Source organism: Salmo trutta, chromosome 38, assembly GCF_901001165.1.
Source record: "Salmo trutta chromosome 38, fSalTru1.1, whole genome shotgun sequence".
Lineage (NCBI taxonomy): Eukaryota > Metazoa > Chordata > Actinopteri > Salmoniformes > Salmonidae > Salmo > Salmo trutta.
In genome coordinates this window covers 1700967-1721734 of record NC_042994.1, presented here as the reverse complement: position 1 = coordinate 1721734, position 20768 = coordinate 1700967, and the positions used below count along the sequence as shown (strand labels likewise).

The 20768-nt window shown below is 46.7% G+C and overlaps 1 protein-coding gene across 7 annotated transcripts in view; it reads left to right on the top strand.

Annotated features, from left to right (window-relative positions):
• Nucleotides 1-16159, top strand: part of LOC115178428 (CREB3 regulatory factor) — a 28782-nt gene extending 12623 nt beyond the window's left edge. For all 7 annotated transcript variants that reach the window (XM_029739613.1, XM_029739609.1, XM_029739616.1 and 4 more), the window contains 8 exons: nt 960-1222; nt 1504-1620; nt 2025-2883; nt 6950-7129; nt 7302-7491; nt 7600-7673; nt 10873-11004; nt 13721-16159. In XM_029739613.1, the coding sequence (XP_029595473.1) occupies nt 1214-1222; nt 1504-1620; nt 2025-2883; nt 6950-7129; nt 7302-7491; nt 7600-7673; nt 10873-11004; nt 13721-13857 (1698 nt within the window). In that variant the 5' untranslated portion in view covers nt 960-1213 and the 3' untranslated portion in view covers nt 13858-16159. The remainder of the gene's footprint in view (nt 1-959; nt 1223-1503; nt 1621-2024; nt 2884-6949; nt 7130-7301; nt 7492-7599; nt 7674-10872; nt 11005-13720) is intronic.
• Nucleotides 16160-20768: the final 4609 nt, after the last annotated feature.

Here is a 20768-nt window from a genome sequence, read left to right as displayed (position 1 = left end):
ACAGGTGAAAACAGGGCTACCTAAGTATGACTCCCAATCAGCAACAACGATGTACAGCTGTTCCTGATTGAGAGCCATACTAGGCCAACACAAAGAAATACACAACATAGACAGAGCATAGAAATACAAAACATAGAACATAACCAAAAACCCCGGAATACTCTAAACAAACACTCTACATAAACACATAACCCAACAAACCCCGAACCACATAAAACAAACACCCCCCTGCCACGTCCTGACCAAACTACAATAATAAATAACCCCTTTACTGGTCAGGACGTGGCACTGCTCCAGAGTACTCAGGACAACAGACTGGGGCAAAGGTTCACCTTCCAACAACACAACGAACCTAAGCACACAGCCAAGACAACGCCGGAGTGTCCTTGAAGGGCCCAGCCGGAGCAAGGACTTGAACCCGTTCTAACGTCTCTGGAGAGACCTGAAAATAGCTGTGCAGCGACGCTCCTCTTCTAATCTGACAGAGCTTGAGTGGATCTGCAGAGAAGAATGGGATAAACTCCTCAAATACAGGTGTGCGAAGCTTGTAACATCATACCCAAGAAGACTCAAGGCTGTAATCGCTGCCAATGGTGTTTCAACAAAGTACGAGTAAAGGGTCTGAATACTTATAAATGTCATATTTCCATTTATTACTTTTTTATACATTTGCAAAAATGTCTAAAAACCTATTTTGCTTTGTCGTTATGGGGTATTGTGTGTAGATTGAAGAGCGAAAAAAACGATTTAATCAATTTTAGAATTAGGCTATAACGTAACAACAACAAAAAAGTCAAGGTATCTGAATACTTTCCGAATGCACTGTATATCTGGGAAACTGGTCCCAAGAGCATTGCTTATGTGTCCTTAGATGACTTCTCTCACATATCTTGTTTAGACTATTGAAACCCACCCACTCCCATGATACCTTTCTCTCCCTGTCTCCTCTCCCCCTTTAGCGGTCCCAACAGTAAGCAGCGAGCACCGCGTCATGTGATGTGAAGTGTGTCTGTCGACCCTAAAGCCTTGACCTCTCACCCCTGACCCCGTGAGGTCACAGATGGTCCATATCTGGCCCGAGCCAGGAGACTTCCTCCATCCTGATCCTCAACAACAGTCAGTGAGCAGTGTGTTGTTGGTGTGTGTGTTGTGTTCCAGCTGAACACTCCAGCGGCACCCTGACCACCTCCTAACACCACCCACCTCCTTGGGCATGCCTCAGGTACACCACTGATCTCTGGATATTCTGTGCCGTACTAAGAGTCGTTTTTTTAGCTGTTTTATTTGAGTGAAGGTGATAAAATGGCTTTCCAACTTGAATATTGATATTAACTGACTGTCTAAATATCTTGTTCTGTAATAATACATATACAACAGAGATTGTGATTGTGATACTGATTACAGACAATATATTTAGACAGAAGTTCTATTCTGTTTGTAATGATGCTAGTGAAAATGGTAACTCAGCAGAGTAATGTGTGTCTGTGTGTGTGTGTCCTATAGCCGGGCATGAATGGGATGGAGCCTGCGTTTGGCGAGGCGTATGGGAGCCGTGGCTGTCTCCTCAGCCCCTACCCCCTGGCTGTCTCCCCTCTAGGGGGCAGGACCGAATATGACCAGGTAACTAACTCACTAACTGCTTGTAATTGCTTCTAAGGTCCAGGCGTCTGACACATGAACATGTGTTTATTATGTGTCAGTCTTGTCCTTGTAATCTGCTCTACTACCACACTACCTGGACTGCATGTTATTGCACTGTCTATTACACTGTTATTACACTGTTATTACACTGTTATTACACTGTTATTACACTGTTATTACTATGTTCTATCAGTGTTAACAGACATACCTGTTGTTTATTATGGTGATGTCACCACAGAGCTGTAATGAACAACACTCTATTTCTATGTCTGTAACATAGATCAATGTAAAGTAACGGCACATTCTAACCATGTCAACAATGAACAATGATCCCCTCCCTCCCTCCCCACCCCTCTCCCTCCCTCCCTCCCTCCTCACCTCAGAGCGTGCTCCTGATGCTGGGATCTCCAGCGACGCCCCGGAAACGGCCCTTCGAGTTGCTAAGCGACCTGGTGGACGACGGGGGCTTCGGCGAGGAGCTGCACGTGGAGCGCTGGGACGTGTCGGCGCTGGATGACATCACGCGGTACACCAAGCTGGGCCTCGGGGGGGAGCTGGCGAGCACCGAGGACGCCGTGCTGATGGGCCGTTGGAGCGGGACCCGGGAGGAAGAGGAGGAGGAGGAGGAGAGGAGGAAGAGGAAGGCACAGGCCATAGCTCAGCAGCAGACATCACATGTAACCACGATGATGGTAACACATCTCCATGGAAACGGCATCACGATGACCCCCGACCCCTGTCTAGGCCACGCCCAGAGAGGCAGGGTGGTCAGAGAGGAGGTGGGACTTGATGTTACCATGGCGATGGAAAGGGTGACAGAAAAAGGAGGACAGGATGGGGGGATGAGGGTTCCTACGGTGGAAGTGTACCAGGTGGCAGAGGAGGAGGAGGTTGCTGCAGCTGTGTTGGCAGCGGCGGAAGTCATTGCCGCAGTGACGGAGACGTCTGGGATTCTTCCGGGGGGGTCAGTGTTGGAACACAACTACTCTCTGACCCAGGGGGGGGGTAGACCCTCGCCCTCCAGCCCCAGCTCTGAGACAGAGACAGAAGAGGAGGTAGAGGGGCAGGAGGAGGGAGAGAGGGAGGAGGAGGAGGAGAGGGAAGAGCAAGAAGAGGTATTGGTGGAGGAGGAAGAGGAGGAGGAAGAGGAGGAGGAAGAGGAGGAGGAGGAAGGGGAGGACGGAGCAGGGGATGAGACTGCGGTGGAAGCAGAACTGTCCAGCTCGTCAGAAACAGAATTTGGTGAGTTCTGGATTAGGGAGTTCTGGGGTTCGGGAGTTTATAATGTCATCTTTGGGGCGGCAGTGTAGCCTAGTGGTTAGAGCGTTGAACTAGTAACCGAAAGGTTGCAAGATTGAATCCCCGAGCTGACAGGGTACAAATCTGTCATTCTTCCCCTGAACAAGGCAGTTAACCCACTGTTCCTAGGCCGTCATTGAAAATAAAAATTTGTTCTTAACTGACTTGCCTAGTTAATTAAAATTAAACTAAATAAAAAATCTGGAACGTCTCAGAGCTTTGATATGACCTATTTAGTCATAGCTATGTCACTTTTTCTACTCTATTTTCTTCTGCGTATCTTCTGTCATTCCTGCAAATGTGAAAAGATTTGGTTGAGCCAGTCTCAGCCATTTGATATCAGACAGAGTAACTGATATGTGTTCATGAAACATCACTCTGCCTTGTTTTGGTGTCTATTGTCACACTCCTTTGTTGTATGGTGTGTTTGTTTGTCTGGCGGAGTGTGTGTGTGTTTGTCTGGCGGTGTGTGTGTGTGTGTTTGTGTGTTTGTCTGGCGGTGTGTGTGTGTGTGTGTGTTTGTGTGTTTGTCTGGCGGTGTGTGTTTGTGTGTTTGTCTGGCGGTGTGTGTGTGTGTTTGTGTGTTTGTCTGGCGGTGTGTGTGTGTGTGTGTTTGTGTGTTTGTCTGGCGGTGTGTGTTTGTGTGTTTGTCTGGCGGTGTGTGTGTGTGTGTGTTTGTGTGTTTGTCTGGCGGTGTGTTTGTGTGTTTGTCTGGCAGTGTGTGTGTGTTTATGTGTTTGTCTGGCGGTGTGTGTGTGTGTGTTTGTCTGGCGGAGTGTGTGTGTGTGTGTGTGTGTTTGTCTGGCGGTGTGTGTGTGTTTGTCTGGCGGAGTGTGTGTGTGTGTTTGTCTGTCTGGCGGAGGGTGTGTGTGTTTGTGTGTTTGTCTGGCGGTGTGTGTGTGTTTGTCTGGCGGAGTGTGTGTGTGTGTTTGTCTGGCGGTGTGTGTGTGTTTGTCTAACGGTGTGTGTTTGTGTGTTTGTCTGGCGGAGGGTGTGTGTGTGTGTGTGTCTGGTGGAGGGTGTGTGTGTGTGTTTGTCTGGCGGTGTGTGTGTGTGTTTGTCTGGCGGAGGGTGTGTGTGTGTGTTTGTCTGGCGGTGTGTGTGTGTGTGTGTTTGTCTGGCGGTGTGTGTGTGTTTGTTTGTCTGGCGGAGGGTGTGTGTGTTTGTGTGTTTGTCTGGCGGTGTGTGTGTGTTTGTCTGGCGGAGTGTGTGTGTGTGTGTGTGTTTGTCTGGCGGAGTGTGTGTGTGTGTGTTTGTCTGGCGGTGTGTGTGTGTTTGTCTGGCGGTGTGTGTGTGTGTTTGTCTGGCGGTGTGTGTGTGTTTGTCTGGCGGTGTGTGTGTGTGTTTGTCTGGCGGAGTGTGTGTGTGTTTGTCTGGCGGAGGGGGTGTGTGTTTGTCTGGCGGAGGGGGTGTGTGTGTTTGTCTAACGGTGTGTGTGTGTGTGTTTGTCTGGCGGTGTGTGTGTGTGTGTTTGTCTGGCGGAGGGGGTGTGTGTGTTTGTCTAACGGTGTGTGTGTGTGTGTTTGTCTGGCGGTGTGTGTGTGTGTGTGTGTTTGTCTAACGGTGTGTGTTTGTGTGTTTGTCTGGCGGAGGGTGTGTGTGTGTGTGTGTGTCTGGTGGAGGGTGTGTGTGTGTGTTTGTCTGGCGGTGTGTGTGTGTGTTTGTCTGGCGGAGGGTGTGTGTGTGTGTTTGTCTGGCGGTGTGTGTGTGTGTTTGTCTGGCGGTGTGTGTGTGTGTGTTTGTCTGGCGGAGGGTGTGTGTGTTTGTGTGTTTGTCTGGCGGTGTGTGTGTGTTTGTCTGGCGGAGTGTGTGTGTGTGTGTGTGTTTGTCTGGCGGTGTGTGTGTGTTTGTCTGGCGGAGTGTGTGTGTGTGTGTTTGTCTGGCGGTGTGTGTGTGTTTGTCTGGCGGTGTGTGTGTGTGTTTGTCTGGCGGTGTGTGTGTGTTTGTCTGGCGGTGTGTGTGTGTTTGTCTGGCGGAGTGTGTGTGTGTTTGTCTGGCGGAGTGTGTGTGTGTTTGTCTGGCGGAGGGGGTGTGTGTTTGTCTGGCGGAGGGGGTGTGTGTGTTTGTCTAACGGTGTGTGTGTGTGTGTTTGTCTGGCGGTGTGTGTGTTTGTCTAACGGTGTGTGTTTGTGTGTTTGTCTGGCGGAGGGTGTGTGTGTGTGTGTGTCTGGTGGAGGGTGTGTGTGTGTGTTTGTCTGGCGGTGTGTGTGTTTGTCTGGCGGAGTGTGTGTGTGTTTGTCTGGCGGTGTGTGTGTGTTTGTCTGGCGGTGTGTGTGTGTGTTTGTCTGGCGGTGTGTGTGTGTTTGTCTGGCGGTGTGTGTGTGTGTTTGTCTGGCGGAGTGTGTGTGTGTTTGTCTGGCGGAGTGTGTGTGTGTTTGTCTGGCGGAGGGGGTGTGTGTTTGTCTGGCGGAGGGGGTGTGTGTGTGTGTTGTCTGGCGGAGGGTGTGTGTGTGTGTGTGTGTGTTGTCTGGCGGAGGGTGTGTGTGTGTGTGTTTATCTGGCGGAGGGGGTGTGTGTGTGTGTGCTGTCTGGCGGAGGGGGTGTGTGTGTGTGTGTGCTGTCTGGCGGAGGGGGTGTGTGTGTGTGTGTTGTCTGGCGGAGGGGGTGTGTGTGTGTTTGTCTGGCGGAGGGGGGGTGTGTGTGTGTTGTCTGGCGGAGTGTGTGTGTTTGTCTGGCTGTGTGTGTGTGTGTTTGTCTGGCGGAGGGGGGGTGTGTGTGTGTTTGTCTGGCGGAGGGTGTGTGTGTGTGTGTGTGTGTGTGTGTGTGTGTGTGTTTGTCTGGCGGAGGGGGAGTGTGTGTGTGTTTGTCTGGCGGAGGGTGTGTGTGTGTGTTTGTCTGGCAGAGTGTGTGTGTGTGTGTGTTTGTGTGTTTGTCTGGCAGAGTGTGTGTGTGTGTGTGTTTGTCTGGCAGAGTGTGTGTGTGTGTGTGTGTGTGTGTCAAGCCTACCACTGTAGTTTCGTCTGCAAACTTGATGATTGAGTTGGAGGCTTGCATGGCCACGCAGTCGTGGGTGAACAGGAAGTACAGGAGAGGGCTGAGAACGCACCCTTGTGGGGCCCCAGTGTTGAGGATCAGCGGGGTGGAGATGTTATTACTTACCCTCACCACCTGGGGGCGGCCCGTCAGAAAGTCCAGGACCCAGTTGCACAGGGGGGGTCGAGACCCAGGGTCTCGAGCTTAATGACGAGTTTGGAGGGTACTATGGTGTTAAATGCTGAGCTGTAATCGACGAACAGCATTCTTACATAGGTATTCCTCTTGTCCAGATGGGTTAGGGCAGTGTGCAGTGTGATGGCGATTGTGTCGTCTGTGGACCTATTGGGGCGGTAAGCAAATTGGAGTGGGTCTAGGGTGACAGGTAGGGTGGAGGTGATATGGTCCTTGACTAGTCTCTCAGAGTCAGTGTGTGTGTGTGTGTGTGTGTGTGTGTGTGTGTGTGTGTGTGTGTGTGTGTGTGTGTGTGTGTGTGTGTGTGTGTGTGTGTGTGTGTGTGTGTGTGTGTGTGTGTGTGTGTGTGTGTGTGTGTGTGTATTTGTCCGGTGGTGTGTGTGTGTGTGTGTCTGGCTGTGTTATTCCCTCTATAAGTCAAGGTGGTTGAGACAGACTGGATGGCCCTGGTCCCCCCCCCCCCCCACACACACACACACACCACCATTACACCACGAGCTACATAACCAAGCAGTGAGGGCTCTGTCTGAGTCAGACAGCCTCTAGTTGAAACAGCCAGGGTGTGAAGCCCAGTTTACAGGGAACAGGGACATGAGTGCTGACTGGAGGAATGTTGAGAGCACTGGAGTGGATGATGTACTGGGAAAGAACCTGCTGCATATGCACATCTTCTTATTTGTTTGTGTGTGATTTATTTTTTTATAGAGGAGCATTTAGTTGTGTGCGCGCATATGTTAACATATTTTTCTATTCAGGGGGGGCTGTGTGTGTGTCTACGTGTGTGTGTGTCTACGTGTGTGTGTCTGTGTGTATCATCTCTGACGTCCCTGTCCCTCTCCAGAGGTGGAACCAGAGCGGGGGTGTGGTCCAGGGGAACGGCCCCAGAAGAGAAGGTGTTTCTGGGAATACCGCCACGCTCACGCACGGGACTCTGGGAGACAGAAGAAGACTGGAGGGGAGGTCCGATGGTCCCTCTCCTGGAGCTCTAGCACCCTACCTAGTACCTTATACCGCAGAGAGGGTAAGCACACTAGAACTACTTAGCACACATCTTGTAAACTACCTAGTACACTATCTAGAGAGGGTAGGCACCCTACCTCATCACTTCTTCTTCTTCTGTGGTCGTTATAATGAACTTATTCTGAGTGCTTAGTGCTCCACCGCTGGTTTGTAACTCATCCCTCTCTCCTCAGGAAAGAAGGGAAGGCGTAAAGCGAGGAAGACGGACGCTAGCGACCTGACCCCTAACCCTGTGAAGCTCACAAACATCGGCGAACAGCTGCAGAAACTCAACGCCACCATAGATGGGATGGGTCCTGTTAACGACCTGCCTGTTGTGGCCAGGGCACGCTCCCGCAAAGAGAAGAACAAACTAGCTTCCAGGTACGGAGGGAGGAAGAGAAGTTTATTTGTTGTTAGGCCCACAGAACAACACCATCTCTATGTGTCTATCTGAGGGAGTGTGTCCTGACAGTACTTGTGTGTTCACAGGGCCTGTCGGTTGAAGAAGAAAGCACAGCACGAAGCCAACAAGATCAAGCTGTGGGGACTCAACCAGGAGTACGGTTAGTACCAACCTGGCAACCCTAACCCTCCTCTCCATTTCCTTCCTCTACCAAACCTGGCAACCCGAACCCTACTCTCCCTTTCCTTCCTCTACCAAACCTGGCAACCTTAACCCTCCTCTCCCTTTCCTTCCTTTCCAAACCTGGCAACCAAGGCCTCCTTCCCCTATCGAAACCTTGTCACTGAAACCTTGTCACTGACTACTACCAATGTGCTATCGTGAGAATGATTATTGAGAGATCTCTTAATAACTAAATACATTCAAAACAGAGCAAATGAAATGAAATGTATCATCAATGAGACTATTAAGGCCTATGCAGCATTTACAAAGTCATCAACAGCTATTGTTTCAATTCAACCTAGGGTTCAACTAAAAATAGACAATTCAATTGTTTGATTTCACTTTTTTTTTTTCAAGTTAATCATTAATATGTTGGATTCACATGTCCATCTCAACCATAAATCTGAGTTAAAGAATGCACTTTACATCAAGTTTGATTTGATTTAGTCTTATTCTTTAACTTTGATTCTTGGTTGAAATTGAGACGTGAATCCAACACAAAAGTGATTCATTTGTAGACAAACTGGAATTAAAGCCAGACTGTCAGTGGCAAAAAAATCTACATCTCAACACAATTCAATTTCACTTTTAGAATAGTTAACAAATTATATGTTGAATTCACATGTCCCAGTGGCTCGGGTTAAACTATCCAAGCATTCGATACCCTTTAAATGTTGATATTTGGTAGCGTTATTACAGTTCAATACTAGTTCTGTACGACACTAAACATCCTAAAGTTAAGGCTGTCTGACAAACCAATGTAACAGTATTTATTCAGCCTTACAAGGAGTAACACTCATGGCCACATGTTGAGTTTAGCCTACAGTAACTACACATGTCGTTTTATGGCATCGTAGAAAGCCTGCAGGTCTGTGGTCTGTTCACACCTGCTATAGTAATCTGAACAGAATCTAAAACAGCAGTGATCACCATCTGTAATCCAGGTCATTTGGTTGTGCTATTAGATAAGGCACAGTGATAACACGTTCATATCTGACTATCCCATTTGAACTTTGTTGTGCCTTCCCTGTAGCTCAGTTGGTAGAGCATGGTGTTTGCAACGCCAGGGTTGTGGGTTTGATTCCCACGAGGGGCCAGCACAGAAAAAAATGACGTAAATGTAAAAAATGTTGTGTGTTTTAAATGGTTGAAAGTGCAGTGACACACATTTAGATGACATCTTAACCAAAAATCAGACGTTGTTTTTCCATTGGAATTTGGCTTTTAGGCGGATTAAAGCATAGTGAAAACACTGGGATTTCCACTACTTCTGGCTGTGTTTTTGAGTGCAGCGTTTCGGCCACTCACCTCTGCCTTGGCAAAATGTCAGTGTTCTCGTCGACCCACATCGCATTTTGGAGCGTAAGCTACACCACCCGTTTTCAAGTCCATTTGCTAATTTTTCATGCATCTGACATGCGTTAATGATAAATAAGGGTGTAATATCCTACAGTTTTGTAGACATTTAGTTTTAATTCTGGTGATAGACTCGTGTTTTACCGATATGGAGCTCCCCCGCTATTTATTTTGCCGGGATGCCGTACTGCCTTACTTTCACCCCTAGTCTCAACCAAATATTACCCACATTTCCACGTTGAAATGACGTGGCGTGCCCGTTGGGAAGCTACAGATGTAGGATCTTAATTTGAGTTTGCTACAGTGGGAAAATAATCCTGCAACAACAGGAAATTTGAATTATTATGTGGATTATAATTTCTTGTAGGGGTTGATACATTTTACATTAGGGCAAAATAAGTCTGACATTTTAAAGTGGAATTTACAAACTTTAGAAGCCTTTTTAAACCTTGAATGCACTACAAGTTTTCATTTCCTGCTGTGCATGAAAATGATCAGCAACAAAAGACAGATCAAATGAAGATCCTACATCTGTAGGATTGTGCATACGCATAATGGTTTCTATGGTACAGCACCGTAGGGGAAAATAGAACAAAGACGCTCTTCCCCTCTGCTCCTCTCTGTAAAACAACACGCTCTGTGTCTCAGGTAGAACTGATGGGAATGCAACACAGCACAACGCCTGTAGTGAAGCTGAAGTGTAACCCTCCCCTCCCTCCCTCTTTCCCTAGTTGGACCTAACCCTCCTTTCCTTCTCCAGATGAACCTAGCAACCCTACCCTCCCTCCATCCAAACCTGGCAACTCAAACCCTCTTCTCCCCTTTCCTCTGCCCAAACCTGGCAACTTCCCCACCTCCCTCCCCTACCTAGTCCCATCCAAACCTGACAACCTCCCTCTGCTCTCCATCCTCTCCCCCAGTCAAATCTCCCACTCCTCTCCCCCAGTCAAATCTCCCCCTCCGCTTCCCCAGTCAAACCTGGCAACCCCGGGTTAACCTGTTGGAATCTCCCCAACAGCCCTTTTGTTGCAGGAATTCCAAACATTCCAGAAGGCGGGCCAACATTGCGCTGCCTGAACGGGCGGGGGCTTGTGATTGGGCCTTAGTGACGGATGGAGGGAAGGAGGGAAGGAAGGGGACTAACAGAGGTCTAGGAGCTGGAGGCTAGGCAGGAGTTTCACCTCATTTCCTCCCTCTCTCCCTTGCTCCCTCTCTCACCCCCCACCACCCCATAAACACACACACTCCCCTCTCTCTTCCTTCCTCTCGTTTTATATGTGTATACAAGCCTCATGTTTCCATGTGTATAAGCAGTGGACTGGGGAGTTCACTTCAAAATGACTGGAGCTGGGACACCTGCCAACTCTGGACAGCCTGACCTCCATTACTCTACAAAGTAGTGTGTGTGTGTGTGTGTGTGTGTAGTGTCTCCCAGAGAGCCTGTCCTTCGGAGGCAATAGAAGGAAATCTGGAGCGAAGGATGAAAGATGTGTGTGTGAAAAGAAAGAGAGGAGGGGAGGGGTGGGCTGTGTCCCCTACAGGGAGATTATTATCTGTATTAAGGAGACAGAGAGCATTATGGGAACTGTAGTACATCATGCTATATTATCCATCTTGTAACTGCCTGCCAACTGAAGCCCATTCAAATAGAGCACATTGATTTCATTATACTATGAACTGAATAGTATACTGCTATTTCAACAGATTTTGATGTTGTTTATCCTGTGTGTGGTGTGTGTGTGTGTGTGTGTGTGTGTGTGTGTGTGTGTGTGTGTGTGTAGAGAACCTTTTGGGGGCGTTGCTGAGGATCAAGGAGGTGATTGGTCAACGGGTGGAGCGCAGCGGAGAGGAGGTGGACAAAGATGAACGAGGGATGACCCAGAGACTGGAGGATATACTGAAAGAGTCAAGTGGTGAGAGAGGGAGGGGGAGGGAGGGGGAGGGAGGGAGGTGGAGGGAGGGGGAGGGGGAGGGAGGGGGAGGGAGGGGGAGGGAGGGGGAGGGAGGGGGAGGGGGAGGGAGGGAGGGAGGGGGAGGGAGGGGGAGGGAGGTGGAGGGAGGGGGGAGGGAGGGGGGAGGGAGGGGGAGTGGGAGGGACTAGATTTTCTGGGAATTATATTTAACATTTTTAATTTTTTTATTGTTGGACATAAAAGACTGTAAAAACACCAGCCAAGTGTTTTTATTTTTGGAAATCTGTTCCAAAGTATTCCCACGTATAATAGAGAGGTATATTTATTTATTTAACTAGGCAAGTCAGTTAAGAACAAATTCTGATTTTCAATGACAGCCTAGGAACAGGGGGCAGAATGACAGATTTGTACCTTGTCAGCTCGGGGATTCAATCTTGCAACCTCTCAGTTACTAGTCCAATGCTCTAACCACTAGGCTACGCTGCCGCCCCATATATGTGAAATGTAAGCCAGGATTGTGAGACGATTATGTTTTCGATAAATATTATATACTGCCGGTCAAAAGTTTCAGAACACCTACTCATTCAAGGGTTTTTCTTTATGTGTACTAGTTTTACATTGTAGAATAATAGTGAAGACATCAAAACTATGAAATAACACATATGGAATCATGTAGTAACCAAAAATGTGTTAAACAAATCAAAATATATTTAATATTCTTCAAATAGCCACCCTTTGCCTTGATGACAGCTTTGCACACTCTTGGCATTCTCTCAACCAGCTTCACCTGGAATGCTTTGACAACAGTCTTGAAGGAGTTCCCACATACGCTGAGCACTTGTTGGCTGCTTTTCCTTCACTCTGCGGTCTGACTCATCCCAAACCATCTCAATTGAGTTGAGGTTGGGGGATTGTGGAGGCCGGGGTCATCACTCTCCTTCTTGGTAAAATAGCCCTTACACAGCCTGGAGGTGTGTTGGGTCATTGTCCTGTTGAAAAACAAATGATAGTCCCACTAAGCCCAAACCAGATGGGATGGCGTATAGCCACAGAATGCTGTGATAGCCTTGCTGGTTAAGTGTGCCTTGAATTCTAAATAAATCACAGACAGTGTCACCAGCAAAGCAACCCCACACCATAACACCTCCTCCTCCATGCCTTACGGTGGGAAATACACATGCGGAGATCATCTGTTCACCCACACCGCGTCTCACAAATTCACGGCGGTTGGAACCAAAAATCTCAAATTTGGACTCCAGACCAAAGGACAAATTTCCATCGGTCTAATGTCCATTGCTCGTGTTTCTTGGCCCAAGCAAGTCTCTTCATATTATTGGTGTCCTTTAGTAGTGGTTTCTTTGCAGCAATTCGACCACGAAGGCCTTCTCCTCTGAACAGTTGATGTTGAGATGTGTCTGTTACTTGAACTTTGTGAAGCATTTATTTGGGCTGCAATTTCTGAGGCTGGTAACTCTAATGAACTTATCCTCTGCAGCAGAGGTAACTCTGGGTCTTCCTTTCCTGTGGCAGTCCTCATGAGAGCCAGTTTCATCATAGCGCTTGATGGTTTTTGCGACTGCACTTGAAGAAACTTTCAAAGTTCTTGACATTTTCCATATTGACTGACCTTCATGTCTTAAAGTAATGATGGACTGTTGTTTCTCTTTGCTTGTTTGAGCTGTTCTTGCCATAATATGGACTTTGTATTTTACCAAATAGGACTATCTTCTGTATACCCCCCTACCTTGTCACAACACAACTGATTGGCTCAAATGCATTAAGAAGGAAAGAAATTCCACAAATGAACACCTGTTATTTTAAATGCATTCCTAGTGACTACCTCATGAAGCTGGTTGAGAGAATGTCAAGAGTGTGCAAAGCTGTCATCAAGGCAAAAGCAGGCTATTTAAAGAATTTCAAATATAAAATATATTTTGATATGTTTAACAATTTGGTTACTACATGATTCCAAATGTGTTATTTCATAGTGTTGGAGTCTTCACTATTATTCTACAATGTAGAAAATAATGAAAATAAAGAAAAACCCTTGAATGAGTAGGTGCTCTAAAATGTTTGACCAGTAGTGTATATGTTTGAGCTTCTTGTGGTCAATTTCCAGTCCAATAATTATTTTTAATTATGTTCCGCCCCCTGACCATCCGCCTGCGGCTGAATCAAGTTGATGATACCTGTATTAAAGGATCCAGCAGTGAGAGATGGAGGGGACGGGGGAAAGGAAGGGAGAGAGGAAAATGGAGGGAGGGGACGGGGAAAGGAAGGGAGAGAGGAAAATGGAGGGAGGGGACGGGGGAAAGGAAGGGAGAGAGGAAGATGGATGGAGGGGACGGGGAAAGGAAGGGAGAGAGGAAAATGGATGGAGGGGACGGGGAAAGGAAGGGAGAGAGGAAAATGGAGGGAGGGGACGGGGGAAAGGAAGGGAGAGAGGAAGATGGATGGAGGGGATGGGGAAAGGAACAGAGAGAGGAAGATGGAGGGAGGGGACGGGGAAAAGGAACAGAGAGAGGAAGATGGAGGGAGGGGACGGGGGAAAGGAACAGAGAGAGGAAGATGGAGGGAGGGGACGGGGGAAAGGAAGGGAGAGGAAGAAAGCGTAAAGTCAGTTCAACAGGGGGAAAAGACGTCTCTCTCTCCATCTCTTCTCTTCTTCTGTATCTACAGTGTCTCTATTATAACCTCGCCATCTGTGTGTTCTCAGGTCCTCTAGTGGCTGGACGGACCAAAGAGTTTGTCCAGAGGATCCTGGAGGTGAGTGGAGGGGGGCTGACCAAGGCTGGGGCCAAGTGCAAAGACACACAGACCCCCCCCGGACCGGGAAAGGAGACGGCTGCCTAATGTACCCCCCATCACCCCTGACCCCCCCCCTGGACCGGGAGAGGAGACAGCTGCCTAATGTAAGCCCCATCACCCCTGACCCCCCCATGGACCGGGAGAGGAGACAGCTGCCTAATGTACCCCCCATCACCACTGAACCCCCCTGGACCGGGAGAGGAGACAGCTGCCTAATGGACTGGCCAACACCACCAGCTCTCCTCCGACACCCCGGGGACACAGCCACCCACTCCTACCGTCCCCCACTACACTCTGTCACCTGGAGAATAGGTGAATGGAGAAAGGGATGGAGAGGGATGGAGAAAGAGAGAGAGGAGCAGGTGGGGGTTACAGGTCAACAGAGACTGAGGTTTGAGTTCAACCCTCCCCTCTGTTTCCTTCTGTCTCTTCAGTAGCGCTCTGTAACACACTCTTCTTACCTTCAGCTAATCACCAACACAGGCTAGCTGCTGACGATGTGTGTGAGTCAGCTGATCTGTGTGTGTGTGTGTGTGTGTGCATGTGTGTGTGTGTGTGTGTGTGTGTGTGTGTGTGTGTAGTATGAATGTGTGTGGTTGGTTTAATCTCTCCCTTCTTCAGTAAACTGTATTGGTATCCCATTGTGCCTATATGAATAGACATTGCACTGTTTGTAGATGATAGAGAAGTTGGCAGGGTGTTGGCATGAGGGTAGGGCAGGAAGAGAAGTGGGAGGGGCGGGGGAGGGTCATGTTCAGTAGGCCACAACGTTCCTTGGAAGGTTCAGAAAGAAAAAGACTGTATGGAACAGACGTGCATCTCTGACATTAGAGTAAGGAGTAATGTCTTCTCTATTCACAACATTGCTATCTGCAACGTTTAGCAGGCTTGGGTACACCCTCCTGGAATAGACCCTGGTAGTAAAGATCAGCGGGGTGAGCCTCTTTTGACCAGCGAGCGACGTAATTGGTGCTTGCCACAGAGGGCATAAATGAGCACTTTGATTCGTAGCTGTATCCTGTCTATTCCCCTTTGAGAAACACCTGGGTCCAGTTCGTCAGGCACCAAACGTAACAAAAATGACTGAAACAGGGAAGATTACCTGGACTTCTCCAATAAGAAATGCAAATGTTTGTTTTTTCCATTGCAAAACTTCTTAAAACGTTTTGTTAGGTGCCCTAATGAACATGACCCTGAAAATGCAAGTTCCTTCTCTCAGAACGACCAGAGAACAGAGGATGAACTGTGATAACACCAAACATCAAAGCAACTGTAGCAGCTAAGACTTGCGGAGCTTTCATCACAGAGTTAGAAGGAAGAACAATTAACTTTCAAAAAGTAGCTATTAAATCCAACCGACCAAAGATGACAGGAACAGCTGACATTTCAGAGAACTGAAATGAAAGCTGAAGTGATCAGCTCTTACCCAACCCTCTCACTCCAACTACTACTGCCATTCTATCATCAATCTGAAGATGAAGTTGAATTGATTAACAACAAAAAAACGTTGATCGTTTTAATGTTTACCCTCACACATCCTTTATGAAAAGGACGCCTTTTGCTACCTGTATTATTGCCTGAAAGGTCGATTTGATACATCAATCAGACGTCCGTTAAATCACTGTTAACATTTCAATCTGAGAGGATTGTTGGGTCAGGCTAGCATATACAGGACATGCCCATAGAGATGACTAGAGGGCGCACTTCCCATAAAGTTAGGCGTTCTCTCTTTCCCATCTCTATGGAAGTGACTGAAAGCTCCTATCGGTCTGCCTTTAGCGCTACAGAATAACGCTGTCTGGGTGTTTGTGTTCAATATAAACAGAAAACAAAAAGGGATGCGTCTGTCCTCGACGCCTTCTCCACGCCTTCTGCTTCGTCTGACTCCTAATGTGAACCTGTAGTGCACCTTCCTTTCTTAAAGGCAACAAGAGTCAGCAGCTATTGTGGTGGAGCGTTTTTGTTACATTTGTCGTTAAAGTTGTTTGTGTTTTGTTGTTTGGTTTACTCACAAAGCCATGCTCCCACAAAGTGGGGATGGTCTTTTAGCGACTAGAGAGTGTCTGAGTTCTGTTCTGTTCTGCCCATAGAGTTAGAAAGAGGGCCTTTTTTTCTACAGCCCTCTTTCTAACTCTATGGTGCTGCCTTTGTTGGCCAAGCCAAAGGTGGTCTTGTAGCAGAAGTCCGACGTGATGCAGACCAGAGTACATTGTGTTTTAAAGGCCAGTGAGTTTCGTTGGTCACGCCAGTCACAAAACCTATTTGCACTGCGGTGGGTACAACCAAACACCTTCTAAAGAGTAATGTATCTGCACCTTTTTTTAAACATGATTATTGATTGACAGCCTATTTGTTGTATTTGGTCATGGTTTTCAGCAACAGAAACTGTTGTTGTCTGGGTCTGTAAATGGGGAATATGGTTTCTGGTTCAGTATACTATAGCATACAGTGCATGGTGAAACGCAACTTCTCACCTGAGCAACAACATGACAGAATGTTCTGCCAATGTTAAAAGGGCAATGTTGTGTTAACCTTGAAAGAGCAACGTTGTGTTAACCTTGAAAGAGCAATGTTGTGCTGAAGTTGAAACATTGTGTTAAAGGTTCAATGCAGCCATTTTATCTTAATATCAAATCATTTCTGGGTGAAAATGAAGTACCTGACTGTGATTGTTTCCAGTTAAAATGGTCAAAAAGAAACAAAACAAAAATAGCTTCTTAGCAAAGAGCAATTTCTCAAGCAAGACTTTTGACAGACTGTTTGGGAGTGGTCTGAGTGGGGAGGGGAAAACTGAAAACTAGCTGTTATTGGCAGAGAGGTTTGGAACTCTCTTTCTTATTGGTCTATTAAGTAATTTGTGATGTCACCAGGCAGGCCAAAACTCCATCCCACCAAAACAGGCTGAAATTTCAGGCGGTCTTTTCAAACAGCACTTACAATAAAAGTGCATTATCATAATTTTCACAATTTTGACATATTAACCAAATCAAATGTTATTTGTCACGTGTGCCGAATGCAACAGGTGTAGACCTTACTGTGAAATACTTTGTTCAGCAGTCTTATGGCTTGAGGAAGAAGCTGTTAGGGAGCCTTTTGGACCTAGACTTGGCGCTCCGGTACCACTTGCCGTGCCATTCAGTGAAAATATATATAAAACACAGGAAATCAAATTTTTGTCTGCACTGGGCCTTTAACGTTGAAAGGGAAATGTTGTGTTAACATAGAAAGTGGAATGTTGTGTTTGAAGTGCCTTCTAGAGCTATGAGCCACAGTACAGTATGCCTGAACAAAACAACCTAGCAATGAGCATACCTACCTGGCACAGACTGGTTGAATCAACGTTGTTTCCACTTAATTTCAATGAATTTATGTTGACCCAACGTGGAATAAACGTTGAATTGACATCTGTGCCCAGTGGGTATTTACCTAACGATGTACACAGTCAAAGCAACCAAACAAGAGAAGAAATAAATACATTCACGGAGGGACAACTTCAGAGGTGGGAGTGACAGATAGATCACCATGGCGATGTAAAGCAATACTGTTCTGTTTTGTTTTTTCAAAGAGAACCAACCTCGAGAAACCCGGGCTGCGTTCCAGAGCCAATGTTCCAAAAAAACATTCCATTCTCACCTATGGAAATTCCATCCTTTAGAACGCCCCACCAGCGGGCTAAAGGGTCATTTACCTTCGACTATTTGGCACTCAGGTGCACTGGCTGCTGCTGCAGTGATGGTCCTCAAAACTGAGGTGTGAAGATACTTAGAAACACCAATGTCCTGTTTCAATACTTTTAAAAGACATCCTTCTCTTCCTTGACATTATCACTACTATGATTTTCAAGGAGAGGAAAGAAGGAATGAAGCATTTTTAAAAGTTTAAAACAGAGCAAGAGGACACAGGATGGTTATTACACAGGACAAAAACGAAAAACTCATATCAGGCTTCAATCTGGAACGTTTTCGTGTAACTTTGGTAGTCCTGAATGCAGCCCGGAGCACTGTAAGGGAACACGATGCCAAAGACAGATGGTGGCTGGATTAAAAGAAGATACACTGGAGAGGACGACCAAATGGACAGTCAGGTCTGACATTACGTTGTGGCACCTTTTACTAGGGGACAGACCTCTTCCAAATCGCCCAAAACAACACAATGCTCTCTGAATGTTTTTTTACATTACTCATAATGTGTATCATGATGAACTCACAAACACACGTTGTGATTTGAGCTCAGAGTGGTTAGTATGATAATCATCATCTCTGTTAGGGGTGAACAGGAACTTCCAAGTAAGTTACATTTTCCCATTGATTTCAATACATGACTAAGTGAAAATTCGACTCAAAGTTAAGTTTGGACTCTCTGTGTTCCAAATGTCCATACTAGCATACCACTGTACCATGTATTATGGAGCAATGTAGTGGGCAGACAGTGTTGTGTACCCAGTGGGCAAAAGCTGGTTGAAATAATAATTACAACTAGTTCATTACCAGAACTGGTTGTAATCTGGTCCTGATAAAGTCATTTCTATCATGTCTTTCGAGCTGGGTAGTATTGACATTGGAATACAAGCCTTGGTTGATTGCCTCTCTCTGTGTTGGTAAAATGGTGGAGAGTGAGTGTTACTGTACTGTGGTTATATATTTCTCTCTCTCGGAGGCTTCTCTTCTCCACACACACACACCGTGCCAGAACAGTCACACGATCTCTTCTCTGGCAGGAGCACTAGCACTGCCCTCCTGCTGCTTTCTGCAACAACAACAACAACTGTAGAAATAACTGTAACAAACTCACAAACTGTCGTTTTTTCCTCCCACTTAGGCCTACACTAACTGGATTCCTTTTTTTTCTTCCTGTTCATGTACCGTTTCATGGGTTGTGTTTTGGGTTAACTTTGATGGAACGGGAGTGGCGGCGAGGTCTTGGCAAGGACACTCTCTCTCTCTACGCTCAGCTAGCATTCCTCCCACTCACTCTGCTTCTCAGAACACTGTTTATTTTTTACCTTGAATAGAGGGGGGTGCCAGGGGAAAGTAGTCGATTCAGATCTCCACCTTCAGCCGATTTGCCACCTGGCATATGGGGGGGACAAGAAGCCAGCCATCTGGCCGATCACAGATTGGGTGCATCCGAACTGACTCCCTGTTCAAGATATAGTGCACTACTTTTCACCAGGGCCCATAGGACTCAGCCTGTAGGGCGTTGGTCAAAAGTAGTCCCCTATAGGGAATAGGGTGCCATTTCAGACCAGCCATTTACCCAGCTCCCTGGTCTAACACAGCCTCACACTAAAGGGAAACTAAACGAGTCGGCCCTGACATACCGAAAGGGAGAGCTAGCCGATCCCAGAGACAGATCCTTCCTGACAATACTGCCTTTAGAAACCCAGTTCTAGAATGCCTTTGAGCAATCGACAACAAGGGCTGAATCCAGTTTGAACTGACAAACAAATGGTTCAACAACAAGTTTGAGCACTGTATTACTTATTACACATTTGTAGGATGCATTTTTCTGCCAAATGTCTACGCCTATACTGTAGTATGTTATAACGAGGTTGACAACAATACAAAGTATTCTTGCTACTTTTTCCATGTTCATACCAGGAAGAATGGAGCATTGCCTCGTGTTCTAATCTAGTTGGTCTTCTGTAGGTGGAGAACACTATTCTCTCCATTCACTGTCTGAAATGGATGAAACTAAGGAAGGAGGTGAATTCCCCCTCCGCTCAAACAGTGTGTGTGTGTGTGTGTGTGTGAGTGAGTGAGTGAGTGAGTGAGTGAGTGAGTGAGTGAGTGAGAGAGAGAGAGAGAGAGAGAGCTGAAGCAGGCTTGTGTGTGCTTTGTTTAAAGCCTGAATGGGCTTGGATGTAAGATGACCCTGGTGGGACTACAGTGACCCCTCAGTGACTGGTCCTGAACTGAAGACTCTCACACACACACACACACTACAGACTCACATATTGTCCTCCCAGAGACTGGAGGCCCTCTCCTGTTTCAAAGATGACGTGACGCCCCGAGAGACGGAGACTCTAGGTTTGTTACCCTAAACCCCATCAGGACTGTCAGACACACAGACAGACAGAGGAAGACAAACAATACCCAAACCAATGATTTTCTAACAGAGCAAAGTAAGAAGAGGAATGGACATTCTAGAACACAGATTCTAGAACACGAAGAGCTCTTTTGGAACTGCAAAAAGTCTCTTCTGGACTACAAAACAGGACACATTCCAGAACACCATGTCATGTACAGCACCCCCCATACCCCTTCACAACTCCTCTAACCCCCCCTCTGTTTTCAATAACCTACAATAATCACAATAGTACAATAAACGCTTTGGATGGGCAAAATACAGAATGAAATAAAAAAAAATAAAACCTAAAAAGCAGCAAGAAAAAAAAGTACAAAGTGCCGTACAAATAGAAGCCTAATATTTTTGTTTTGTGTTTTGTGTGAGTGTACTGTACACCATTATCATGTATATTTTAATATTTATATGCAGCTGTTGTATTAAAGTATATTTTTAAGAAAACACATTGGTAAGGGTGCTCTTTTTGTTTCCCTAGATAAGAATTTGTTTGGACAGTGGCCAAATCTTCTTAAAGCTTCCCCTTCTTGTTTCCTTTCCTTGTTTCCGTTCCTACATTGTTAGCAAACTGAGAGAAAGCAAAACACAAGAGTTTTATTCCGGATAATTCCGTCCCTGAAGAAAGTAAAATGGGGAGAGTCAGCCTTGGTCCATTGGCACACACATCGATCTGCGCCCGTCTTTTGTACCAGGATGATATAAACACCCAGAATGCCCTGGAAAGTGCCAACTGCAAACATCGGTTCATGTCAGGGCACATTGACATACGTTACCAAGACCTGCTAAACCAGCTCGGTCGTATACACTAGGCACCAAACAGAAGAAATGGAATGAAACAGAGGGACTACCTGAACTTGTTCAATAAGAAAACT